At 43.5% G+C, this 25,225-nt stretch overlaps 2 protein-coding genes across 3 annotated transcripts in view; one reads left to right on the top strand and one right to left on the bottom strand.

Annotated features, from left to right (window-relative positions):
- RMC1 (regulator of MON1-CCZ1) overlaps nucleotides 1–20,039 on the top strand; it is a 1,444,591-nt gene extending 1,424,552 nt beyond the window's left edge. Inside the window, exon 20 of the mRNA XM_044065362.1 lies at nucleotides 19,864–20,039. Coding sequence (XP_043921297.1) covers nucleotides 19,864–19,943 — 80 coding nt within the window. The 3' untranslated portion in view covers nucleotides 19,944–20,039. The remainder of the gene's footprint in view (nucleotides 1–19,863) is intronic.
- Nucleotides 19,950–25,225, bottom strand: part of NPC1 (NPC intracellular cholesterol transporter 1) — a 1,151,083-nt gene continuing 1,145,807 nt past the window's right edge. For both annotated transcript variants that reach the window (XM_044065361.1, XM_044065360.1), the window contains one exon: nucleotides 19,950–20,471. In XM_044065361.1, coding sequence (XP_043921296.1) covers nucleotides 20,370–20,471 — 102 coding nt within the window. In that variant the 3' untranslated portion in view covers nucleotides 19,950–20,369. The remainder of the gene's footprint in view (nucleotides 20,472–25,225) is intronic.

Below are 25,225 nucleotides of genomic sequence, written 5' to 3'. Positions count from 1 at the left end.
TAAAATAATGGTGTAGCATGTGTATATATATATATATATATATATGTATATACATATATCGCAACGTTCAGTATAGTTAATAACATTGCCTCCACGAATACTGGAGTAAATAACCTGTAGAACCGAAAATCTAAACTGATGTGAAGAATCTGTAGTTTTAATATGTTTAGCCAATGAATAATGAACATTACCTAACGTAATATTATAAATATGATCCCTAATTCTCTCTCTAAGTCATCTATTGGTTTTCCCTATATAAAATATGTGTGCGTATACATAAAATCCTAACAGTTTAGGATGCCCTTCAAGTCATCCGAGTAGTTGGGGTGCCAGTGCCTGGAAAAATCCACTCATTACACACTACTGTGCATGAGATATTAATGCTGCATCGCAGCTTTTTCTTGATGGCTAACTATATGAAGGTTATTGGCCACAATCGGCTCCTGTTCAAAAGGGAATGACTGGTTAGGGAACACTGCAATCACCTAGATAGGAGACAGGCATGGGGTTGCAGTGGTCAGACTACAAGCAGTTTCAGTAGAACACTTGATAGATGACCAGAGCAGTGCCAACATGTAACACTCCAAGACTTTGAGGTGTACTACATTTAGTTACTTTCTAGATACTTCAGCTTGGTATACAACAGGGTTCTGTGCCATTGCAATCAGTTTTGGACTGGATTTGGCCTCAAGCCTCTGTTATGCATGTGTCGGTGGGATGCAGGTCTGTATTTTACCAGCTTTAATAAAAAAAAAAAAAAAAAAAAGCAAACAAACCTAGAAACAGTATTGTGTAAAATACAAACGGTGAGTAGTGCAGTGAACTAACTTGCAACTGCCAAACTGGGTCCTACTACTGAAACCAAAGAAGCCAACTAGGTTTCCCAGGCATGCTGGCATAAGGCAGATTGACCAACTGCATTACTTCAAAAATAGATTCTTCAGGTTTGGCCAAGGACCGATCAGAGAAGGTGCAGCTCTGCCAGCCTGTTTTGGGTGTAGAATGGAAGACGAGGTACTGATGATGGTGTTGGGAAACTATATTGTAAGATGGTTTGAATGAGAAAAATACTGACCTTTGTATGTCTCTGCTGTACTTTGTGTGCAGGCAGTGGCATTACAGTCAACTTCAGATAAAGTATTCACAACTTTCTCTGAAGTGCATATAGTTACCTATATACTTTCAGATAGGCACCAAGACAAAATGCTGATGGACAGTGGTTAACATCTCACATTATCAAACATTTTCCCTCCCTAGTTTTAATACCATGCCATGCCATTGTTTGTATGGGGAAGGTATACAGTCCCCCACTACTGAAAATCATAGTTCAGGGACTGTTGGAGATGGAAAATAACTATTGGGAATAATCTAGTTAATGCAAAAGATACAAGTTTAGCAGTGGTTTTGGTTCTGAAAACTGGCATTATGCCTTTTGAAATGGTACTGGTTTCTCTTAGTAACTCCTGCAGCTCCTTTGCATGCTTCACATTCCTAAATGGCTCGCCTAATTTCAAAGAATTATGTCAGTTCACTACAACATACTGTGGGCAGCTTCACAGTCCCCTTAATTAATGTACCTGTGCTCCAGCGTTATACCATTTGTGGGGGAAGGACAGCCAAATCCTAGTCTTTACCTGTCGAATAGTAATGACATTGCTTGTTTAATGTAACCAGTGTCAGCACAGTTTTGAAGTTTCATACGCTTTTCATTAGCAAAAAGCCTATTACCAGTATTAAATCCACCCAATTAAAAAAATGCAGTTTTTGCTCCACACCTGCATTACTTTCCCTTGATACCTGGAGCTTACTTCATCAACAGTTACCATTCAATGATGAGTAAAAAGGCAAGTCTTCTTATTCTAATGTTGGCTTTAAGAGCAATTCCTACAAAAGCTTGCCAGTAATAGTAGTAAGGCAGTCCTGTGTATAATGCATTCCAGATGTTGGCTGAAGCAGCTTGTCACATTAGCAGTCATCTTTTGGCTGAATCATGGAGGCAGTAGTAATAACATAGCATGAACATAAGTAGCCATATAAATATCAAACTGTGTCTTGGCATCACTGCAGTCCTCAATTTCCAGACCACAGACTAGCTAAAAAGACGTTTTCCTTGCTGACAAAAAGTACAGCTGTGTAAAAAAAACATAGTAGATGACCTTCTCTAAACTGCTACAGTATTTTTTTTTTTTTTATTATTGTCTGGATCTCCCACCCAGGGCACCCCAACGTTCAGCAAGTATACCAAAACCTTATGAGCTGTACATCATACATACACTCCCAGCACAGGATATGGGGTATAAAGCTGTATGGATGCAGTCACCCAGAACTGATTTGCCCCAGAAGAGAACAGTCTCTGTAGCGTAAAGGAGTCTTTGCACATCAAGAAGGAGAAAATGCAGAAGAAAAGGAGAGACTTTCAGCCGGAAGGGAATCCAGAAGAAACAAGCGGGGGCTAGAGGGAGGGAGTGAATACTGCAACTGTGAAAAGGAGGACATATACTGTTGTGGCAAGTAAAATTCTATTATCACTGTTGCAGTATTCTTTACTATAGAGAAAAAAACAGAATGAGAAGTGGAATTCTGAGAACAGCCCCTAGCAAACATATTCTGACCCTACAAACCATATCCAACTTATAATGCTTAGTAAAGGTAGGCACTGAAGACCAGGTAGCAGCTTCAAGGAGGGAATTGGTGTCCAACCCCTTGAAAAAAGCATCAGAGAAGGCAACAACTCTAGTGGGATGAGCTCTAACAGAAGTAGGCAAAGATTTGCCATGGAAAGAATTACAAAATGAAATGGCCTTAGATATCCAGGTGATGGTTTGTTTAGAAGCAGCCAAACTGAATGTCCTAGGATGTAAAGAAAGAAAAAGCTGGTCAGACCTATGAATGGCCTTAGTTTGATCCAAATAGTACCTGAGTTGTCTGTGTAAATTCAAGGTAAGCAAGACCCTCTCACTACCAAACTGAGGAGAAGGGAAAAGGGAAGGGAGTTGTACTGACTCATTCAAGGACAACTCATGTACTGCCTTGGGCATAAAAGAAGGATTAGTGCAAAGGGCACCCATTCCCTCTGAAAAGCCAAAAAAAGAGGAATGGCCATAATGACCTGAAGGTCAGACACCTCTCCAAACAGAAGTTAGAGCCAGCAACAAAACAGTCTTCCAGGTACAATGTTGCAAAGAAGCAGAATCTGAAGGCTGAAAAGGAACCGGAGTCAGTTTTTCCAAAAATAAATTAAGGTCCCAAGGAGGTGGAGGAGTTGGTTTCCTTGGAGGGCTAAAATGCAGGATGCCTTTAAGAAATTGTTTGACTTCAAAATGAGAAGCCAAGAGATAACTGAAGGATGGACAAGCAGACACGGATGTCAGATGGGCCTTCACGGAAGAATAGGCTAAGCCAGATTGGTGCAATTCACATGAATGAGAGAGAACAAAAGGGACCCCCCAGTGAAAAAGGGTCCTGGCTGCAAGCATGGCACCAAACAAGAAAATCTTTTCCATTTTGGACACAAGATTTTCTGGTTGAGGGTTCCCTTGCCTCCTGTAAAACCCTGAGCATCTGCTCAGAAAACAAGTGCCTGAAAGTGATCAAAACCCTATCATCCACAGTGTCAGTTGAAATGTGAACAAGAGAGGATGGATGAGAAACCCCTTGTCCTGTATAAGGAGGTCCAACTGGTGAGGTAACTTGTGGTGATTGTCCCTGACCTGATGCATTAAGAGAGGGAAACAGTGCCATCTTGGCCAAAAGGGATTCATTAGCAAGATTTTTGAGGAGTCCAGCTGATTCTTCTGCAGGACTCTTGGAAGTAGAGGAAGGAAAACAAAAACATCCCCTTCCAAGGAAAAGGAAGGGCATCTGTCGTCCACACCAGATGGCACTGCACTCTCGAATAGAAGAGAAGGAGTTTCTTGTTCAGAGGGGAGACAAAAACATCTACTAAGGATTACCCCACTGATGGCCAGTTTCCAGAAACATTGCTCTGTGAAGCATCCATTCATGACACTGTGTTTTGCACCTACTCACAGTTTGCCACCAAATTGTGCTCTGATGGAATGTGTACTGCTCGAAGAGTTAACTAACTGAAAGTCACCTCCCAATCCTGAAGAACCATCCTGCAGAGGAAAGATTTTGTAGCTCCCTGCTTGTTGAGATACCACATCATTGTAGTGTTGTCTGTGTACACCTTCAAGGGGCCTGGAAAGAACATGGGGTGAAAAGCTTGAAGGGCCAGTTATCAGAGCTGTCATCTCTTTGATGTTGATATGGTCTAATGTCTGATGGGGGGGGGGGCAGAGACCCTGACCATTCAGGTGACCACATAAAGCCCCCCCACCCCATGTCTTAGGCATCGGTGAACAGTTATTGATCAGGGAGTGGAGGCTGAAAGGTCAGGCCTGGTTTGAGAGCAAATGGTTGAATCCATCACTTAAATTACTTCTTTAGACAAGGAAGGAGAGATGTACTGAAATCCGGAGGGTGGCAATGCTACAGCCAAACCGAGTTGAGGGACTACTGAAGCTTTTGCATATGCAGCCTGACGTGAGGGAGCATTGGAATAGGAGAGGCCATGAATCCGAGGGCTCTCTGGCCAGAATGGCAGATGAAGCAGAGACTAAAAGAAGGTTGTCAATGACAAAACCTTTGGAGGTGGAAGTGAAGCCAGCATTAGCCCTGTCCAAATCTGCATCCCGGATATACATGTTCCTGAGAGGAAGTCAGGGAGGACTTTTGGAAGTTGATAGTGAACCCCAGACTTTTAAGAAGGTTGATGGTGAACTCCAGATACTGCAACAGGCGACTTGGAGAAGGTGCCTGAAGCAACAGGTTGTCTCTGACTCTCAGTAATGAAAAAGTTGAATGCTTTAGAGCCTGCAGAAAGCAATCGCAGTGGCTAAGCATTTTATGAATACCCTTGGGGCAGTAGAGAGGCCAAAGGGCAAAGCATAAAACAGAAAATGAAAGGAAAAAAATAGAGAAATGTAAACAATCTTCCTGAAAAAGATGGTGAATAGGGGTTTTTCGGTAAGCATCCTTCAGATTCAAAGATACCAGAAAAGCCTCGGGCAATAAAACAGGAAACTGAATTTGAAGAGAAAGCATCCGAAAAGGTGTGACCTTGTGAAAGGTGGTAAGCAGGGAGAGATCCAGAATAGGTCTCCAAGTGCCCTTCTTTCGAGGACTAGAAACATCCTGGAATAAATCTCATTCCTACTTGGGAAGGGGGAACAGGTTGACTGGTTACTTGGTTCACTAGGGACCCTAGTACCACCAGGCAATGAAGAAGCTGGGAATCCCTGAAAAAGGAGAGAGAGACATCCATACTATGAAGTAACCCTGATGAATGATAGAAACAAGAGTCTGACATGATGAGAAGCCAATTTGGAAGACAAAAGGAAAGCTGAAGGGACAAGACAATCAAGCTTATCAGATAAAGGAGGTTTCTAGGCCACAAAAATCTTAGAAGCCTTAGCAGAGGAGGCTCATCTACCACCCTTCCAGACCTGGTGGGGTTGCCTGCAGACAAAAATAGATCTAGAAGAATAATTCATCTGGAACTTAGGGATAGGAGAGACAAAAATGTATTTAAGGTCCTGGAAGGCTTTGCCTTTCTCTTGAACAGAAAAACAGGTGAGCAGCAGTAGTCCCAAAAAGATGTTCATTATCCAAAGGCACATCCAACAACTTGGCCTTAATGTCCCTCAGGCAAAGACTGTAGATTAAACCAAGAATAATGCCTCATGACATACTTAAAAGCTGCAGGTCTGGAAGAGGCATCAGCAGCATCATAGCTACACCTGATAGAGTGGCAAGCAGCTTGAGAAGTAGAATCCAAAATAAATAAGGTAGAGACAGGGAGGTCAGAAGAAAACTGACAAGCCTGAGCAGTCAAGGCCACAGCATACCTGATCATGGGGGCAGGTAATTAGTAGTCCTAAAGGCCAAAGTAGAAGCAGTGTAAACTTTCTTACCAATCCTCTCCACTGCCCTACTATCCTTATCAGAAGGCAAAAGTTTGGAAAAGGGCAAGAGCTTGGAAGGTTTGTCAGAAGAGACTAACACCACAGCAGGATTTGTCAGAAGAGATCAACACCACAGCAGGATCAGCAGGAGGACACCACTAAAAATTGCCAAATATTGAGGGACCTTATAGAACCTATCAGGTATATTAGCAGCAAGAGGCTGAGAATCAGGAGACTTGGAAGCAGCAGTGAAAGTGTTTAACAAGGCAGCCAACACAGGAGGACCTGCTGATGGCTTAGCAGTATCCTCCTGAAACAACTCGTATCTCCCCTGAACATTAGACACTCATAGTATTCCATCATTCTAGCAATTGTCTCTAAATGACAATTGCTTAAAAGGACACTCAGGGCTAATAGACTCCTCTGCACCAGAACCATAAGCCAAAGGCATAGGTATCTGTGAAGAATAGGACAAGGACTCCTCAACAGACTAAATCATCATGCAAGTAATCGGGTTCCTTAGGCTGTTTAGAAGAGGTAGAGATCCGAGGGGGAGCAGCTACTGGAACCCTTTGAGGAGGCTGCAGGAACATCAAGGCAGAAACAAGCCCGGAGTAAACGGTTTGCTATTTCCTTTGAGGATCCATAGGATGGACAGAAACCTGCTTAGTCTTGTTTTTCTTCCTGGAAGGAATGTTAGCCCTAACAAATACCAGAGGTTCTGACTCTTGGCAAGTTTCAGTAAGAGTACCCAGACCCTCATCCCTGACCATTATCTAATGAGGCCCTCTAGGACACTCCACAACATAAACTGTGGTTCCACCTTGACATTCAGAGCAGACATCTGCAAAGCCTCAGAGAAGTGCAAAAAGATGGATCTATGCCCGCCTCCAACAGGGGCATGGTACAGGCATCCAATGTAAAAGCCGAACAGCCTACAGAGCTATTACCCACTTCTAGAGTGATGTTTGGTGGAGGCAAGACAGTTAAAGAATCTGACCAAGACTTCATGGCCAACCTCTTACACTAACAGGAGCATCTCTGGGTTAATAGATGGCACCATGTTACCTTGGGCTAACTCTAAGTTGCTGGTTTTCAAGATAAATGACCAGGGAAGACAAACGGCCTCAGTGTGTCTTGGGCACAATTGCCTTACAGATGCTATAAAAGCTGTGGCTGTAGGAAGCGCCCAGTCTGCGTCCCACACTGACATTTTCCCTTACTGGATGAAATGAACTCTAGATAAGCAAAATCAAACACAAGACCAAAGGAGAAAAAAAAAATGGGGCACTTAACTGATGGCTAGGTATTCAGCACAGCAACAACGCATTCAGACCAACGATCAATACTGGTATTCAGACTTGTGGCAAAGAAGTTCTGTGTAACTGCGTCCATATATCGGTTTCATGCCCTACATCCTGTGCGGGTCCATGTGTGTGACATACAACATATACAAGACCATAAGGCTTTGGTATACTGGTGGTATGTTGGGTTGCTGTGGGCAGGAGATCCTCCCTATAGTAAAGAACACTGCAACAGTGATATAGGACATCTTTACAGAATGCAAGAAATCATACCACTCAACTGCTTAGATTGAGAATGCCAAAAATAATGGGGGAATGGGGACAAAGGCCCCATAGTACAGCATGCATTTTCTGAAGGATATTAAATTTGAAACTGAAATGCATGTCATTTAGTGACCATCCTCAGTTATTTGCCAGAAATTTAAAAGTTGCGTACTAACCCTAACTAGGCATCTCTGTTGTCCATTTTCATTCTTTCTCAATGACTGGGGTTACGTAACTGATCCTCAGATCTGACTTGGCCGCATATGTCAGACTTTGGATGCACTTTAGAAAAAAAAGAAAAAAAAGAACGGAATGCTCAGCAGCCTGAAATAGCCAAAGCCTTAACGCAATTTTGAAAAAAAAAAGAACGGAATGCTCAGCAGCCTGAAATAGCCAAAGCCTTAACGCAATTTTAAAATTGCGTTAAGGCTTTGGCTATTTCAGGCTGCTGAGCATTCCGTTCTTTTTTTTCTAAAGTTTGTCCATACGAGCGTTTAGACTTTGGATGCAGCTCTTGAGCTCATCCCTCTACCCACAATGCTGTAGTCCATCCTCAATACCTCAGATAGTTTGCTGCCATAAAATCCACATTAAGGGGAAAGGGAGAGATAATAAAAAGGGCTCATACCCGGACATGTAGGTCCCAGTAATAAATCCAACAGATCAGTCCATGTATAGGAAGGTGGATGGAAGGGAGGGAAGTTGAAGAATGAAAATGGACAACACAGATGCCTAGTTATAGTGCATATGTAACTTTTAAATCTGATGTTGTTTTCATTCTTCCTCAATGAATGGGACAGAGTCCTCAACTAAATAAATCTTGTGTTAGCCTCATGGAAGGATATTCCAGAGAACCACTGAACCAAAGGCAGCTCTGTTGCTGGAGGTAATGTCCAATTTGTAATGGGTAACCAAGGTATGAACATTGGACCGTGTGGCTTCTGCGCAAATACCAACAGATGATGTTGACCAAAAATCAGATGAAGTGGCCGTGGATCTAGTTGAATGGGCTTTAGGCGATCTTGGTAGAAAAATGCTTTGTTGGGAATAGATCAAGAACTGCAATTAGTTATCCATTTAGCCAGTGTAACTTTAGATACTGGATAACCCAGTCAATGTTTTGAGAAGGAAATTAACAGTTGGCCTGATTTTCTGATTTCTTTAGATGTTTTTCGTGTTTCACTGTTGCAGTACTGAATTGTGGGATTTCCTACCATGAAAGCCCTTGACTGGCCTGACTACCAGAGAAATTCTTCCTCCTCCTATGGCTGGCGGATGCCATAACTGACGTTAGTACACTTGGGTATATAGGGAGTCAGCCTACATAATGAAATCAGTCTTTTCTTGCCGTCGGAGCCCAAAGTAGTGTTTCAGTGAAGTGGTTGGTCCATACCAGAGAGAAGTTGTCAGAAATACAAGTACCCTGTTGGGGAATAACTCATTTCAGATAAAGTAAATAATTGTCTCTGCTGTGGTAAATGAATCCCACATAGAAACTTGTACTCATTTTGTGTCACGTGCTTAAGCCCAGATCGCTATGTCCCTAGTTGCCATTTTTGTGCCCGTTTTAACTCTAGGAAGATCAGACATAGATGAGATTTTAGCTAGAGTCCTTAAGTCTTGAATCTTCTCATCAGTGTCCGATGGCGTCTTAGGGTCATCTTGAGGTTGAGCAGCCTAAGCTTATGAGGGAAAAAGAAAACAGACCCAAGCTTAGGCCCTCAGACACAACCAGTCCCAATTTGTTTCTCCCTCTAGGCTTGTGATTGTTGAAGAGGGTGAAGAGCTTTTTCAGCCCCCTTCTCTGTTTCAGATTATGCTACATGCCTCAGTTCCATTCAGAGTCCAACATGCCAGTGGGTCCCTCTACTCTGCACAGGCCCTTGCCTTCAGCTTGTCTGTCAGGTCCAGGGCCGCAAATAGAAATGCAATTAATCATCCATTTAGCCATTAGATACTGGATAACCCAGTAAACATTTTGAGAAAGACAAACAGCTGGTCTGATTTTCTGATTTCTTTAATTCTGTGTAAATAAAAATGTATTTGCCTGTGCACATCCAGATGATGTACACCATATACTTTCCTTTGAAAATTTTGGAAAGACAACAAGTAAATGAATGGATTGGTTAATGTTAGATTCAGAAGCCACTTTAGGTAAAAAGGAAGGATTAGTTCATAAAGTAACCCTGTCTTTATGGAAAATAATGTACGGAGTCTTTGATGAAAATGCCTGGGGTTCAGAAATCCTTTTGGCAGAAGTGATGGCTACTAAAAAGGCCTGTTTTCTAAGACAGATACTTCATTTTTTTTGCTGAATGTTCAAAAGATTTTTGAGTCATACCTTGTAGTACCACTGTCAAATCCTAGGGAGGTGAAGGATCTTTTACTGGGGTTCTGAGGAGGAAAGTGCCTTACATACTATGGGACCTGACAATATCCCTGGCTGTGTTCTACAGAACTACAGAGTGAATTGGCACCTCACCTGTGTGCCCTGTTCAATCACAGCCTCACCCTCAGGCTTTGTCCCTACTGAATGGCACACTGCTACAGTCATCCCTATCTGCAGAGGAGGAGTGACTATACACCCTGGGAACTATCGCCCCATTAGCTCGATGACTCTGATATGCAAGGCTATGGAACACATCATCATGGACCTAATAAAACAAGGATATAGGGAATCTCCAAACTCTGGATCCCACACAGTTTGGTTTTGTGAAGGGTATATCATGCCTGCTCAATGTCTTTGAGTCAGTCACCAGAGCTGTGGATGAAGGCAAGGTGGTTCATACAGCCTACCTTGATCTGGCCAAGGCCTTTGATACCATTCCCCATTCAGGAATCCTAGAAAAACTCACTAAGCTAGGCAACCCCTATGTCACTAGGTGGGTTGCAAACTCGATCACAGGTAGAATCCACAGTGTGAAAGTACCTGACTCCAAGTCAGACTGCCGACCAGTCATGAGTGGAGTCCCACAGAGTTTGGTCTTGGGTCCTCTCCTGTTTGGTATCTACTTCTCTGAAGTTCAGGCCAACATGAAGGGACTCTGTCTAACAAAGTTTGCAGACAATTGCAAGTTGGGAGCTATTATTAACTCCCCAAGTAATGTTGACATCCTACAGAAAGGCCTCACTGAGACCAGCGACTGGTGTCAGAACCATGGCCTTAAGCTCAATGCCTAAAAATGTGTCGTCATCCCCTTTGGGAAAAACCCGGTTCCCATGAATTACCACATCGATGGTAGTCCACTGAACACAGGTGTTATAAGAGATCTGGGAACACAGGTTAATAGCAACCTCTCTTTTGACCACCACATTGCCACTGTGGTCAGAAAGTCCTTTGGTGTGGCACATTTCATTACTAAGGGTTTTGCATCCTGGAAGAAAGAGGTCATTGTCTCCCTCTACTCTTCCCTCATTAGGCTAATCATTGAGTACAATGCCCCATTTCACATGTACCTCACTAAACACCTGCAGCAACTGGAGAGGCTGCAAAAATACCTCACAAAGAGGAGCCTGGGCCTTAAGCATTTGTCCTATATGGACAGACTCAAAAGGCTCCAACTATTCTCTGTCTCATACTGCCTACTTAGAGGCAATCTCTGCTTGACTTACAAAGCCATGTCTGACCCAGCTCTGTTAGAAATGCTACATCTAAAGAAATCCTAATCCCTCAACCTCATAACCACAAATCAACAGAACATGCTGGAGGGACAGGTTCATAACCCAGAGACTCCCCATGCTATGGAATCCACTTCCCATACATGTCAGAGCACCTCACTGATCCTCTTCAAGAGAAATCTTGATGAGTGGATGGGAAATAGAAAATTCACCCCAGGGATCACTATAGTGGCTTTACTCAACAGAGGCACTGGGAACTAAGGTCGGGTGGCACAATGCCAGGGTTAATCCTATGGGCTAGGCTTGTAAAGGCTCCAGGGCCATTAGCCTAGTACACACCTATGAGCCTATAACTTGGAAGAAGCCAAAATTTTTTAATCTCCTCTGTTAAAACTTGATATGGCTGCCAACTGTCATTTAATCATGGAAAAACTAGCTCCCTCTTTGAATAGAGCAGCCAGACAATTAAGAACAGCAGAAACAGGGGCATTCAAAGGGTCAACATGGTTTCTTAATGCTCAAAGGAAAATCTTTTCCATTTGCTCTTGTAAACCTTTTTGGTGGAGTCTTTTTATAAGGACAATAAAATGGTATCTACTGGTGAAGAAAGCTAGGACTACTACTGGAACTGGAGAAACCATGCAGTTAGTTTGAGGGCTGGGATATTGGGATAATTCATCCCCGAGGGGTGTAAGAAAAGATCTGGAAGTTGGCTCCAATACTCAGGGAGGATAATGAAGATGAGACCAAAGGAAGAGGAGCCACACTGGGCAAGGCTAGAAAGGAGCAATGAGGATGACTGAGCTCTTCAACCTAGTTGCTTTCTGTAGAAATTTTGGTATCAAAGGAAGTGGAGGATAAGCACAAAGGAGAATGGAAGGCCAAACATGTCTATAGCATCTCTCTTGGACTCCCCGTGGGGGGATGATCAGGGCAAAATACCTGCTGCACTTGTTGTGGGGGGATACAAAAGAGGTTACAACAAGGTTGGCCCCAATGATGGAACATTTCCTATGCTACTCACTGCTTGAGACTACTCGTGAGGTATCAGAATGGACCTGCTGAGTTTGCCTACTATTATGTTGGATTTCTCCAGAATGTGTATTGGTACTCAAAAGTAGTTAGAGGAGATCGCCCCTTGCCCACACTCACAGCCTCCCCACCAGACAGGGTAGAACTGGGTTTCCCCTTGTTTGTTGATGTACCAGTCTACAGACATGTTTGTCTAACTCCAATATTCCCTTGAAGAAGAGCATCTTAAAATCTCTGCAAAGCTAAAAGGACTGCTCTCATCTGCAGGATGTTGATATGCAAGTTGGTCTCTTGAGAAGACCACATGCCATGGATCATCCTTCCTAAGTAGCCCCTTGACTGGGAGTCACCTGTGGTCACTGTGGCCAGCGGGGGAGGATAAACAAAGGACCCGGCCTAGGTAAATATTGTCTGACTGGATCCACCAGTGAATACGGTGTCTGCATATTGCTGTAAGCTTGACTGGAAAAGATAGGAGTTCTCGAAGAATAGACCATTGAAAAGCTGGAGTCCATTGAAGGACACACAAAGTAGCGTGCTAAAGGAACTAAAACTGAGGGCAATGCTGAGGGTAAATGCTAGAAGTCTAAACCTCAAAATGCATTCACTCGAGGCACTCCTTCAAATGGAGAACTTCAACATTCATGCAGTGATAGAGACCTGGTTCAAGGCTCCAGAGAGCACCCCTGCATTACCAGGCTAAAATTCATACCACACTTTTTGGCCACCTAACCTGGACCGAATCACTAGGCAGAGGCGTGTCCATATTCATTAAGGATATCCACACCTCCAGGCTAGTTGTTCAGCATAATGCATCAGAGATTATCCAAGTGCAATTAACTCTGGGCAAGACCGCAATCCAAATTGTAACTTGCTACAGAGACCCCACCATGCCCCAGGATTCCCACTCATTTCTTGATGCACTGGAAAATATTAGGGTACAACCCAACACCCTAATAATGGTCGATTTCAACTACCCCACCATTAACTGGGAAAACTACTCATGTATGAACTCTTTTGCTCAACATTTTCTGGAATTCATAAATTCCATTGCCTTGGATCAACTTATCCACACCCCCACCAGGGGCAGCAATATCCTAGACCTGGTCATTACCAATATGGGCGACCGGTGTTCCACACCCGAGGTCAATTCCTTGTTGGTCAGAACCTACCACAAGCTAATCACCCTAGACATCTAGATCCTGCCCCCACCTCCCATCAGGGAAGCCACCGTAAATAATTTCTCCAAAGCCAGCTTCACGCTTCTTAAGACAGAAGTGGCAAACCTCACGAAACCCATACAGATGGACAATAGAGGTACAACTGCTGAATCCTACACAAATGCACTTTATAAGCACTTACACGAGTGCATGGATTGTGCTATCCCTAACAGAACCAAGATGCTAAAAAATCTGGTGGTCCCCTGCCATAAACAAACTCTACAACAGAAGAAAGAAACTGTTGCAAAAAAAAGAGTAAAATCCCATGATTGGAGGAACTCCCTGGTCAGCCTCAGTAAGAAGCCGTGATCCCTCAAAATCCTCCAAAGCTAGTTATGAACAAAAAATCGCCACTAACTCTAAAGCATTCTATAGCTGTGGCAAGAATCTCAATGGCAACACTCAGATCTGCTGTGAGTTACAGCACAGTGGCACTAAATATACAGAGCCAACTGATATTGCCAAAATCCTGGCAGATAGGTTCAGTGCTAACTCTACCCCACTCTCACCCCCTAAAGGGTCCATCTCTATATCGGAAGAATGCAAAGTTCCTGTAATCATGGCTGCACCGGTAAAAAAACACACTCTCCAAAGCTAAGAGCACAGGATCCATGGGACCTGACAACATCCCAGGCTGCATTCTACACGGACTACAGAATGAATTGGCACCCCACCTAAGCATGTTCAGTCATAGCCTCACCTCAGACTTTGTGCTCACTGAATGACGCACAGCGATGATTATTCCACTCCACAAAGGGGGAGCCATCATGGACCCCGGGAACTACTGCCCCATTAGCCTAACAAGCCTGGTCTGCAAGGCCATGGAATGTATCATCATGGAACTTATAAACAAAGACATTGGTAATATCCAAACTCTGGACCCCACCCAGTTCGAGTTTGTAAAAGGCAGATCATGTCTCCTAAACCTGATAGACTTCTTTGAAGCAGTCACTAAAGCCGTAGATGAGGGTAAGGTGGTTTTCACACAGCCTATGTAGATCTTGCCAAGGCTTTTGACACCATCCCCCACTCTGGAATTATAGATAAACTCACTAAACTAGGTATAAATCCCTATGTCACAAGATGGGTTGCCAACTGGCTCACTGACAGAACCCACACTGTGAAAGTAGCAGACTCCAAATCTGAAAATCTGACTTCAGACCAGTGACAAGTGGAGTACCACAGGGTTCAGTCCTGGGTCCTCTCCTGTTTGGTATCCACTGTTCTGAAGTACAGGCTAGCACAGAAGGTCTTTGGCTAACGAAGTTTGCAGAAGACTGCAAACTAGGAGCCATAATCGAAACTCCTAACGATGTGGACATCCTACAAAAGGGCCTCACTGAGACAGATGCCTGGTGTCAAAGCAATGGCCTCAAGCTCAATGCCAAAAAGTGCATTGTCATCCCCTTTGGTAAAAACTCTGTACCCATGAGCTACCACATAGGTGGTAATGTACTTAATGCCAAAAGTGTGATGAGGTCTCTCCTTTGATAATCACATTGCCACAGTAGTCAGGTAATCCTTCTACATGGCACACCTCATCAGAAAAAGGTTTCGCATCCAGGAAAAAAAGAGGTCATTGTTCCCTCTACACGTCACTCATTAGACCCATTATAGAGTACAATGCCCCTTGTTTGTACCTCACAAGACATCTACAGCAACTGGAAAGGTCGCAGAAATTCCTCACAAAGAGGATTACTGGCCTCAAACCGATGCCCTACGCAAACCGTCTCAAAAAACTCCAGCTTTACCCCATCACATATCACCTACTCAGAGGCAATCTCTGCCTAACATACAAAGCTATGTCAAACCCAGTGCTGCTGGACATGCCCCACTTAAAGAAATCCCAATCTGTCCGAGCTACACGCTTTAGGCTTTTGGGACCTAAACCTTGTCACCACAATAAACAGAGCATGCTGGAGGGATAAATTCCTGTCCCAGAGACCTCCCATACTCTGAAACAAACTACCTTTCTATATCAAACAAAGCTCATTAGCACTCAAGAAAAATCTTGATGATTGGATGGGAAATAGGAAATTCACCCCGGGGACCACCTCTGTGGCTCTGCTCGACAGGGGCACAGGAAAATAATTTTCTTGGGAGGCAAAAGCCAGGGTAACTTTTTGGCTAGGCTTATATAGGCCCTACGGCCAATAGCCTAGTACCTACCTATGAATCTATAATGCTGCTACCATGGTCCCCAAAGCTTGGAAAATTGGTCTTTTTGGTTGAGTCGGATGATACAAAAGTTGATGAACCTGGGATCAGAGTATGTCTATGCAATAAGTATGCAAATAAGCATTGCTGTGTTCAGATGTGTACCAGTAAACTCCAGGCTCTATTCTGGTGTGAGGTTTGATTTGGCATAATTGACTGATTCCTAGTGAATGACAAATCTGGTGCAAATAGTCCCTGGGCTGCTGCAGTAGATGCATGGTAGGGGCAGTGAGGAGCCAGTTGTCTTGGTATGGAAACACTTGGAATCCTTTTAGTTTCAAGTGAGCTGCTACCACTGCCATACATTTGGTGAACACCCTGTGGGCTTTGGTGAGTCCAAAGGGCAGGGCTCTGAATTTGTAGTGACTGCCTCCCAGGCAAAAGCACAAGTGTCTTCATGAGTGCCAGACTGTTTTGATGTTAGTATGCACCCTGTAGATCTATAGAGCACATGCAATCACCCTTGTGTGGAAATGGCAGAATGGACTGAACTGTGACCATTCAGAACTTTGACATTTTCAAGAACGGATTCAGTTTTCTTAGATCCAAAATTGGTCTTAGGTGTCCTTTTTTGGCACTAAACAAAAAAACAAGTTCCAAATCCTAAATGGTCTGGTGGGACCTCCTAGATGACTCTTGTCTAGCAGCTTTTGAATTTCTTGTGCTCCAGCCTTCCTTGACTGGATGGGACATTGGGGAGCCTCTTTCGTTTGGAGATTTGGGGCTGGGAAAGTAGTATGAAGTAACCTCTGGCTGTTATTTTCCGCACCCAGGAATCTTTTATAACAGTCCATGCATCTGGCTGCAATGACAAGTGTCACCCGACTGCCTCCAGAGGTGTTTAGTTAGGCAGCACTTAAGGAGCACTGAAAGGGTCTATCCAGAAAGAATCTCAGAAACAGTGTGTGTGTGTGGGCCTCCTCTGCCTAAAGGGCATCTACAGTTAGAACCGCCTCCTGTGCCTCTGAAGTTGTCTCTGCATGGTTCCTGGAAAGGTCCATGAGATTTATGGAACCATATGTTCTTACCATCTCTCTGATTTCTAGAGCAAGTTCATTGAGGGGTATTAAACTTGATTCCCGTGGCAGACAAGATCCCTCCTTCCTTGTTCACTGTGGGTAAGCATTTCTTTCACAAAAGGACCAAACAAAGATGTTCCATAAAAGGCAGCATTGATGAAAGACTCCTTGAAAGGCTCTGCAAAGTCACATAGCAGCATCCAGGCATGTCTCGTTATGGCAGTGCCTGAACCGGATGCCAGTGAGGCACCTTCTGATGCATGAGAGATCAACCTCATGGACTCATTGGAAAGTGACAAGACAGTGGTCGGCTCAGAAGACAATCTTTTGAAATCTTCTGCAGAGCTGGACTCCGAGAAAGACAGAGTTTGACAGTTCTTTTGTTAAACCTCACTGTAGCCTTGTAAATTGTGCCAGGTAGTTTAGGGACATCAGGGCAAAGTCAACGAAGAAAATACACCTTCTAAATCTGTCCAGTGATGGACACACTCTGTTAGGGGGGGGTGAAAAGAAAACTCTGCTAGCTCCTTTTTTGGTGGCTGCCACCCCAACCATTGCATCTACAGGGACTCCTTTGCTCCAGTGGGGTTTATCTTTTGGAGGGTCTAAGAACTTGTCCAGGCGATGTGGTATTGGCTCAATGGAATCCAGCTCTTTTCATTCCTGTTGAGAGACCAGATCGATAAACTCAGTTGGGGGGGGGGGTCACTCAAGATGTAGATGGGGCCAGAACCAAATGCCTCCAGAAATACTCCTCTGGAGAAGGATTACTGGAAGATCAACCACCTTTTTGCTTAAGGATCTCCAATACGTCCAAAGGACATGTCATCAGGTGGTGAATGGGGACCAGTCTCCTTTCTCGAAATCAGTATCTTAAGTGAGAGTCCAACAAGGATTCTATGTGCCTCTTCTTGTACATTCTCTTCCGATGGACCTCCTCAGGGGAGTCAGAAGAAAGGTGAGTCAGAAAAAAGCTGAAGTTCCTCCATAAGAATTGACTGGAAGCTAGGTGGAATTGGCTGCCCCTATGGAATAGGTCTGATGGACTCAGAGCTCAGAACTGAAGAGTGGATAGGAAGGATCCAAAGGGTGAGAGACCAAATCTCTATAACTAGAAGAAGCCCCTTTCCACAGTCTCAAAGGGAGATGGACCCAGAGAAACCATGGCCACCTGCTCTGGAACAGAGTGATCAGAGATAGGTAGATCACGATTCTGACCTGATCTTTGCTTGGAGGAGGGAACCAGACTATAGCTGTCCAGCACTGAGGCTCCAAGGGCTAGGGATGGATCTGACATCATCATAGCAGATCCCAGCCCCATGGATCCAACACTTCAGCTCTGGGACCTGTTCTGATTCGAAGGCATGGGAGCAGAACTGGTCAGGGATACCATCAGAACCGAAGAACTAATTCTCTAGAATCAAAGAAGTAATTCTCTTTGGATCTGACTCTGGAACTCTCAGAGCTGTTGCATCCTGGGGCTCTGAAACTGAAGGGCAGATTGGAGAAAGAGATGAGAATGATTGAGTAGTGGCCGGAAGCCTCACAGATCCAATAGGAGACAGTGCAGAGATAATCACCATCTGGATCTGAGGAACTTTCGCATCATCCAATCCATGTTTGCTTCAGATAGGCTCCTGGACAACCTGATGGATGATGTGTTTGACTAAGGGTTGGAGTGCTTTTTGGGTGTCTGCATAAAAGGGGAATGGAAGCTGGGGAAGATCAGATCCAAGAGAAACTGGTGAATGAGCTCTAGGAGTGTACGATGTACTAGGCTTAGAAACCACAATGAGTGGTAGGACTTGCTGAGATGCTAATCAGATCCGATGGCTTAGGATCCGAAGTGCACCTTTTTGGGACCAAAGTCATTGGACCTGATAGGTTTGAAACTTTAGAAGGTGGTTCCAAAGAAGTCTTGGGAGACTTTGGTGGTGAGCATTTCCTAAGCTCTGACAGAACTTTCGAGGTCTTACTGAGGGTTTCAGCCCCTGAAGAGGAGGAAGGAAGTCAATGCTTAAGAATAAGTTTAATCCACCTGTCATCGAAGGCTTTTGAATGGAAAGCTGCACAGACTGTATTTAAATGAGCTGCTTCTAAAAAACAGAAGTACTACTTTCCCAGTTATGAATTTTTGTGCCCACAAGAAGCGCATTTTTTAAAGCCAGTTAGCAATTCTAATACCAAAGTAAAGAAGGGCAGAGAAAATCAAGAATGGGATTTTTTTAGGAGAAAAATTACCACCAATGGTAAAAAAACAATAGCCCTGTTTAAAAAAGGTAGGAGGGATAAAAAGTAAAGAAAATACAAAATATCAGTAATAGTAGTTTCAAGAAATTACTATATAAATATTCCTGGCGTAGAAAAACTGAAGACTAAGAGGAAGGATTATAATACATAGAAGAAAGGAAAATTTTTAGATAAGAAAACAAACTTTCCTACTCACAAAAGCTTGAACACTGCGAAAGAAAGGGTCTATATAAGAACAAATGCTTAGGTTGTCGAATGCCTAAACTTTGAATGCTCAAAACCATAACCAGTCAATTACGTGAATTTTTTCCAAGAGAAAAAATTTGCTTGGCCAACAAAAAACACTTTAAACCCCTACTAAAGTGGACCCCTAACTAAATATACCAACTACAAGATCGCTGTACATCGGAGAAAAGGGCAAATCCCAGATGACGGCCAAGCAAATTTTTTCCCTGGGAAAAAATTCACGTAATTGGCCGGTCGAGGTTTTGAGCATTCGACGTTTAGGCGTTCGACAACCTAAACGTTCAACAACATAATACGAACCCAAGAGAAGGACCCTATGTCTGCGTGCAATAGCAGCAAACAAGATCTGGGGTACTGGGGCATTGTGGTAGAGAGAGGAGCTAAAATGTTGGATCCAAAGTCTGAAATATGTGGCCGAATCGGATCCAAAGTCTGAAATATGTGGCCGAATCGGATCCATAACTCCATTCGTTGAGGAAGAATGAAAAAGATAACATCAGATCCACATATTTTATGACAAACAGGGCAAACATCTGGGTAGTTGAGAGGTATGTGATGTAAGATCTGAGCATTTTAAGATAAATAATTACACATATGACAGTGGTCTCACAGTACATCCAGCTGTTAATGAATGCAAAGCAGTAAACAGTTTGCAAGTTTTTTTTTTTTCCAAAATATTTTTGTGTAACAATCTGCTGTTGTAGTTTAACAAGTGTTTTTTTTCTAGGAGAACACTGCGAGGAGCATGTACACTTATTCAAGAAATGGTTTGGAGAACAAGCTTTACTGAAAATTATACTCTTCTGAAATTGATAATGTACAAAGTTAATTTATTGTGACAGAAAAAAGGTTGTTTACATACAGTCCTGGCATACTAATAAAAAACTGGCCATGGTTTCAAAATCTGTTGGTATTGTTCCCTATAAAAGTAAACATGATCAGCAAACACTGCTTTTATTCTGTAGTCCTTGAAAGCTGATGACACAGGGCACTGCTCTTGTACTTCTTCAGGAAGCCCACTTTCTGTTATAGAGCAGTTGAAGTGTAAGGCACCCATTTTACATGCGCAGATAAAAAGCTCTTTGATTGTTAAATCCAATCACAATACTGCTGCTACACTGAGGAATCCTTAATGTAGTATTTCCTGAGTTTGAAAGGTGCATAGCGATTCTGGAAGATGTTCGTCTCACACCACGAAAGTGGTATTATGAAAATGCTTCAAAGTCAGGTAAATTACTCCAGTGTGTGGTATTTAAAAATGTAAAAGTCCTTCTCGGTCACTTCCTGTGTGCCGCTCCATGGCTGAAAGAGCTTTAGCTTTATTGACTGATGGACCTAGAAAGAGAGAGAGAGGGAGTGTCATATTATATCATACAATAGTCTTAATTATAAAACCACAGTATTTGTTCTAAATACAGTAGCAATATTTTATTTTTCTTTAGCATATATGCTATTGTAGAAAATATATACTTGCATAGTCAGAGTAACTGCTAACCACAGAATATCAGCCTAGTGTGCTTAAAGGAAAATTCCACCCAAGAACTAAAACAAAACTGTTTTTTCACTCTGTTTCCTGACCTAACACCTCAAAAATCACTCTAAGTGCTTTATTTGTAATTTTAGCCTGTTTTCCACAACATGGCTTCCAACACGGCTTTATGTATCAACGTGATCTTGTACTCCCTCAATCCTTTTTCTTTCCCACAATACTATGTATGACTCATGCCAGACATAAGGCAGTAACTTTGAATTCCCATGCCATTAACATATAATGGGATTTTGGAGGGTCACTGTTATTTTCTTTACCTTCTGAAAAAGGGACTGCTTCTTTTCTGTTTCTAATAACCCTCATTTATATTTGGCGTAGACCTTGTTTTATGCTATACTTAAAAGTTATCCACCTACAGCCAGAAAAGTAACTAAATTCCAGGTCTTTGTTCAGTGTTTTCTTTTGTAGTTCAAGAGGAATTGACAGTCCCTTCCCCCCACATTACTGCAGAGATGTCAAAACTGTCAGTGCACTGAGAGAACATTGCAGAATCCATTCCTCAGACTATAAAAGAAATGAACGCCACCCTAACACTTTGGTAAACATTCTGGGTGCAAAGTAAATTCCAAAAGGCAGCATTTGGTACTGAAACTGGTGCTCAGCAAGAGTAGACTGAAAAACCTTATAGGAAGGCTCTACATCTGTCTCAGATGTCCATTATGTACAGCAAAACCATCCAGGTGCCATATGGCAGCAGGTGTATGACCAGGACAATCTCTGTTGAACTTTGTCAATGAATTCCAGATGAGATGGATGTATTCCCTTCCTTTCAGAATAATGAAATAAAATGATGCAGTGCCCTTAACCACATTTTAAATGAGAGAAATTGTCCACTCCCACTGAGAATTAGATTCTTGATATTTCCTAAGAGCTATATGGATACAGCTTATTCTCTAAGCAAAGGCCTTTCTGTGGATAGCCTAAGAACTCTACAGATGTGCCTGTCTGTGAGTTAGTCTACAGTCCACTGATTCTTGGTGATGGTTCTCAAGCCAAGGCAAACTCAGATGATAACTTCTAAAGTGATCACGACTGTAACTGCTAAGCTGTTTGAGCTGTCCTAGTGAACAGCCTCACTGGCATCAGAGAAGACAATGCCACATGAAGAGTCTTCTTACAGGTTTGGAGGTAAACCTCACTGATGTTTTACAGTAGACAGTGCCTGCATCTTCTTCAAGAAACTGATTACTGGGTTGTGTGAAGGCTTGCTGAATAGAAACTCATCACATAAAAGGGCATCGAAGATGAACTGCCTGTTTGTTCTTCTTGAAGAAAGTATATACTCAGCCACATGCCAAAGTCTATGCCCATGAAACAGCCAAATCCAAAGTCCTGGGATGGAAAGAAACAAAAAGCTGCTCAGACTTGCTAATTACCTTTGTCTTATCTAAATACCTGAGCTGTCTATGTAAAGCTAAGGTGTGAAGAACCTTCTCACTGGCAAACTGTAGAGAAGGAAAAAAGGAAGGAAGATGAATAGACTGATAAGGGACAACTCACTAATCACCCTGGACATAACTGAAGGATTATTTAGAGACACCGTCTCTGTGAAAAACTAAAAAAGGAGGAATAGCCATGACAGCCTGAAGTTCAGACACTCTTGTCTGAAGTAAGAGTCAAAAGGACAGTCCTTTGTTGGAAGGAAGCTGAAGAAGCAGGCTCAAAAGGAATCTGGGTCACTTTTTCTGGTACAAAAATTAAGGTAATGGGCAAGAAAGAGGGGGCTGGGAACATATTTTTTGGGAGTGTAATTGAGCCAGCAGACTTTAAGGATTCCCTGCAGGCCGCTCTGTTGGAGATGATGTTCATCGTGCATACAGCTGCAGTCATAACAGATGAGGTTCTCCTGCCATCAGGCGGGTCCTCGGTCGGCCGAATTCCAAAGTCTAGGTCCGGCGTCGGTTGTCGTCGCGTCTTCCCTGACGTCAGTGCGACAGGGGTATAAAGGAACCAGCCGATGCCATTTTCTTCAGTCTTTCTTGCCGCGTGGTGCCCGAAGCAGAAGCAGTTCGCAAGTTCTGGTCGGTCAGCTCCTGAGATTACGAAAAATTGGAAACCGAAGTCTTCTTAAAAGCTAAGTACCCCGTTGGGGAAACTTTTCTTGCCTCAGACCGATGTCAGACAAAGTTAATAATTGTATTTCTTGTGGGAAGCAAATACCGCATAAGGATTTCCATTCCCTCTGTATACCTTGTTTAGGCCCAGACCACGACGTCTCGGTCTGTCGCTTTTGTGCTACATTCAACAAACGCACTATTAAGCGTCGGGTGGAGTTCGCCCAGCATTATTTTGGGAAAGCATTTAACTATACTATGTCATCGGATACTCCCGACTCCAGTTTTGTCTAAAAAATGCAAAGACAAGGACCGACACACGAGGTCCGCGGCCTCTACTGACACCACGCCAAAGCCGACTACACGTGGTCCGGTTCTCAGTGAGGCACCTATGCAGCCCGATTACCGACGACACTTCTTTGACGGTGTCTCCTGTGCCTGTGGTCGCAGGCTCCTCGGCCCACACCCCGACTACAGATACCTAAGCCACTCTTGGCGTTGAAACTCAGAATGTGGACAGGTCCACCTCCACTCAAGGTGTCTTCAGACCTTCCTCTTCTTTCTCCATCAAGGCTTTCACAAAGTCTAAAGCAACCATGCACTCTAAGAGACCAGCTACACAGGGCCCATCTCCAGGCCCCATGCCTAAGAAACAGATGCTTAAAATGGCTGAGGATTTAATTACTCTAATCAGAGGTTCTCAGCCCCCACCGGATAAAAGGCCCAGAGTGGAGGAAGATTCCCCCTCCTCTGATCAGGGCTCCATTATTTCAGAGCACTCTGATGATCAGGAACATTCTTAATCTCCTTTTGAAGACTCTGATGCGGAAGAGTCCATCCCTTCTGTATCCCCCCCCCCCCCTGAGGATTACTCATTTGGGGAAACTTTGCATAACTTAAGGGAACACTTCCACTGGGAAGGCCAGGATTATTCAGATTCCAAGAAAAGGCTCAGGGAATTTTTCTTGTTACCTCAGCACAGGCCTCTGGCTATACCTCCTGTCTTGGACATCCTAGATGATGTTTACTCGGAGGCCTGCCTTAACCCGGACTCTCTACCTCCAGCTCCAGTTAAGCCTGACAGGTACTACAGGGTTCCTGACTCGCACCAATTTCTATACAAAAGCCATGCTGCTGACCCAGAAACCATCTCACAGGGCCCCAAGGGAGTTAAGGCCTCCATTGCCTTCCGAGGGAGATTCCAGATCCTTAGAAAGGTGGGGAAAAAAGGTATATACCTCGGCTACCTTATCCATGAGGGTCTTAAACTGTCAGTTTCATATGCTAAAATACCAACAGTTTTTGTTATCACAATTGAAAAATAAAATGTCACAACCTGAACAACCAGACTTGAAGGAGTTGCAGGATTTGATGCATAGTGCAGAACAAGTGGGTAAGCATAACTTACAATGTGGTTTTGATGCTCTAGAGGCCTCACGTAGAGCTGCTGTTACAGGATCAGTCATACGTAGGCATGCCTGGCTCAAGGAACAAGCCTTGCCTGATCATGTCAAAGCTAAATTACTAGATGCCCCTCTTCAAAAGGATGTACTATTTGGTGCTAATGCTGAGGAGGTATTAAGAGAAATGGAGGAAAAGGCTAAATCAATGCAAACTGTGAAAGCTACAGGTTCAACCCCCATGTTTTAGTAGAAATTGGCCTTCCAAAAACTGGTCCTTTCTTTCCTGCCACAGACAGACCCCAAAGAGGCAGATACAGGCACCCGAGGGGCAGAGGACAATCCCAAGGATCGTATAGAGGCAGACAATGGCAAGCTCCTACACAAAGAGGTGGCGAGGACAACTCACAATCTTTCAGAAAGCAAACCCAATGACTTTCCCCTTTGCATGCCAACCAGGTCTCAAATGGCAGCCCCCTTAGGAGGAAAGCTGGCATTATTTTCAAAAAATTGGCATGTTGTCACAAAGGACAAATGGATCCTGGACATTATAAACAGAGGCTACAAATTCCATTTTCACACCCTTCAAAAAATGAGAGGCATGCCAAACCTGCCACTCAATGAAAGGGCAGAGGCACAAAGGCAAATTACAGATCTCATAAACATGAAAGCTATTCAAGAGGTACCTACGCACGAACAAGGTCAAGGTTTTTATTCCAGGCTATTTCTGGTGCCAAGGAAGGGAAAAGATTGGAGACCTATTTTGGATCTATCCATCCTAAACACATTTCTACTCGTACCAAAATTCAAGATGCTCACTCTACAGCAACTTCTTCCCGTGCTGGGCAAGGAGTCTTGGCTGGTAACATTGGACCTCAAGGAGGCATACCTGCATGTCCCAATCAGACAAAATTGCAGAAGGTACTTCAGATTTCTTGCAGGTTCAACCCATTATCAATTCTCTGCATTGCCCTTTGGCTTATCTACTGCCCAGAGTATTCACAAAATGCCTGGCATCAGTAATTGCCTACTGCAGACTTCAAGGGATACAAATATACCCCTATTTGGACGACTGCCTGATCCAAG

Source organism: Protopterus annectens, chromosome 3.part0 (genome assembly GCF_019279795.1).
Source record: "Protopterus annectens isolate FY-2018-M chromosome 3.part0, PAN1.0, whole genome shotgun sequence".
In the NCBI taxonomy this organism is placed as follows: domain Eukaryota; kingdom Metazoa; phylum Chordata; order Ceratodontiformes; family Protopteridae; genus Protopterus; species Protopterus annectens.
The sequence above is the reverse complement of the archived record's forward strand: the minus strand, read 5'-3'. Positions and strand labels throughout refer to the sequence as shown.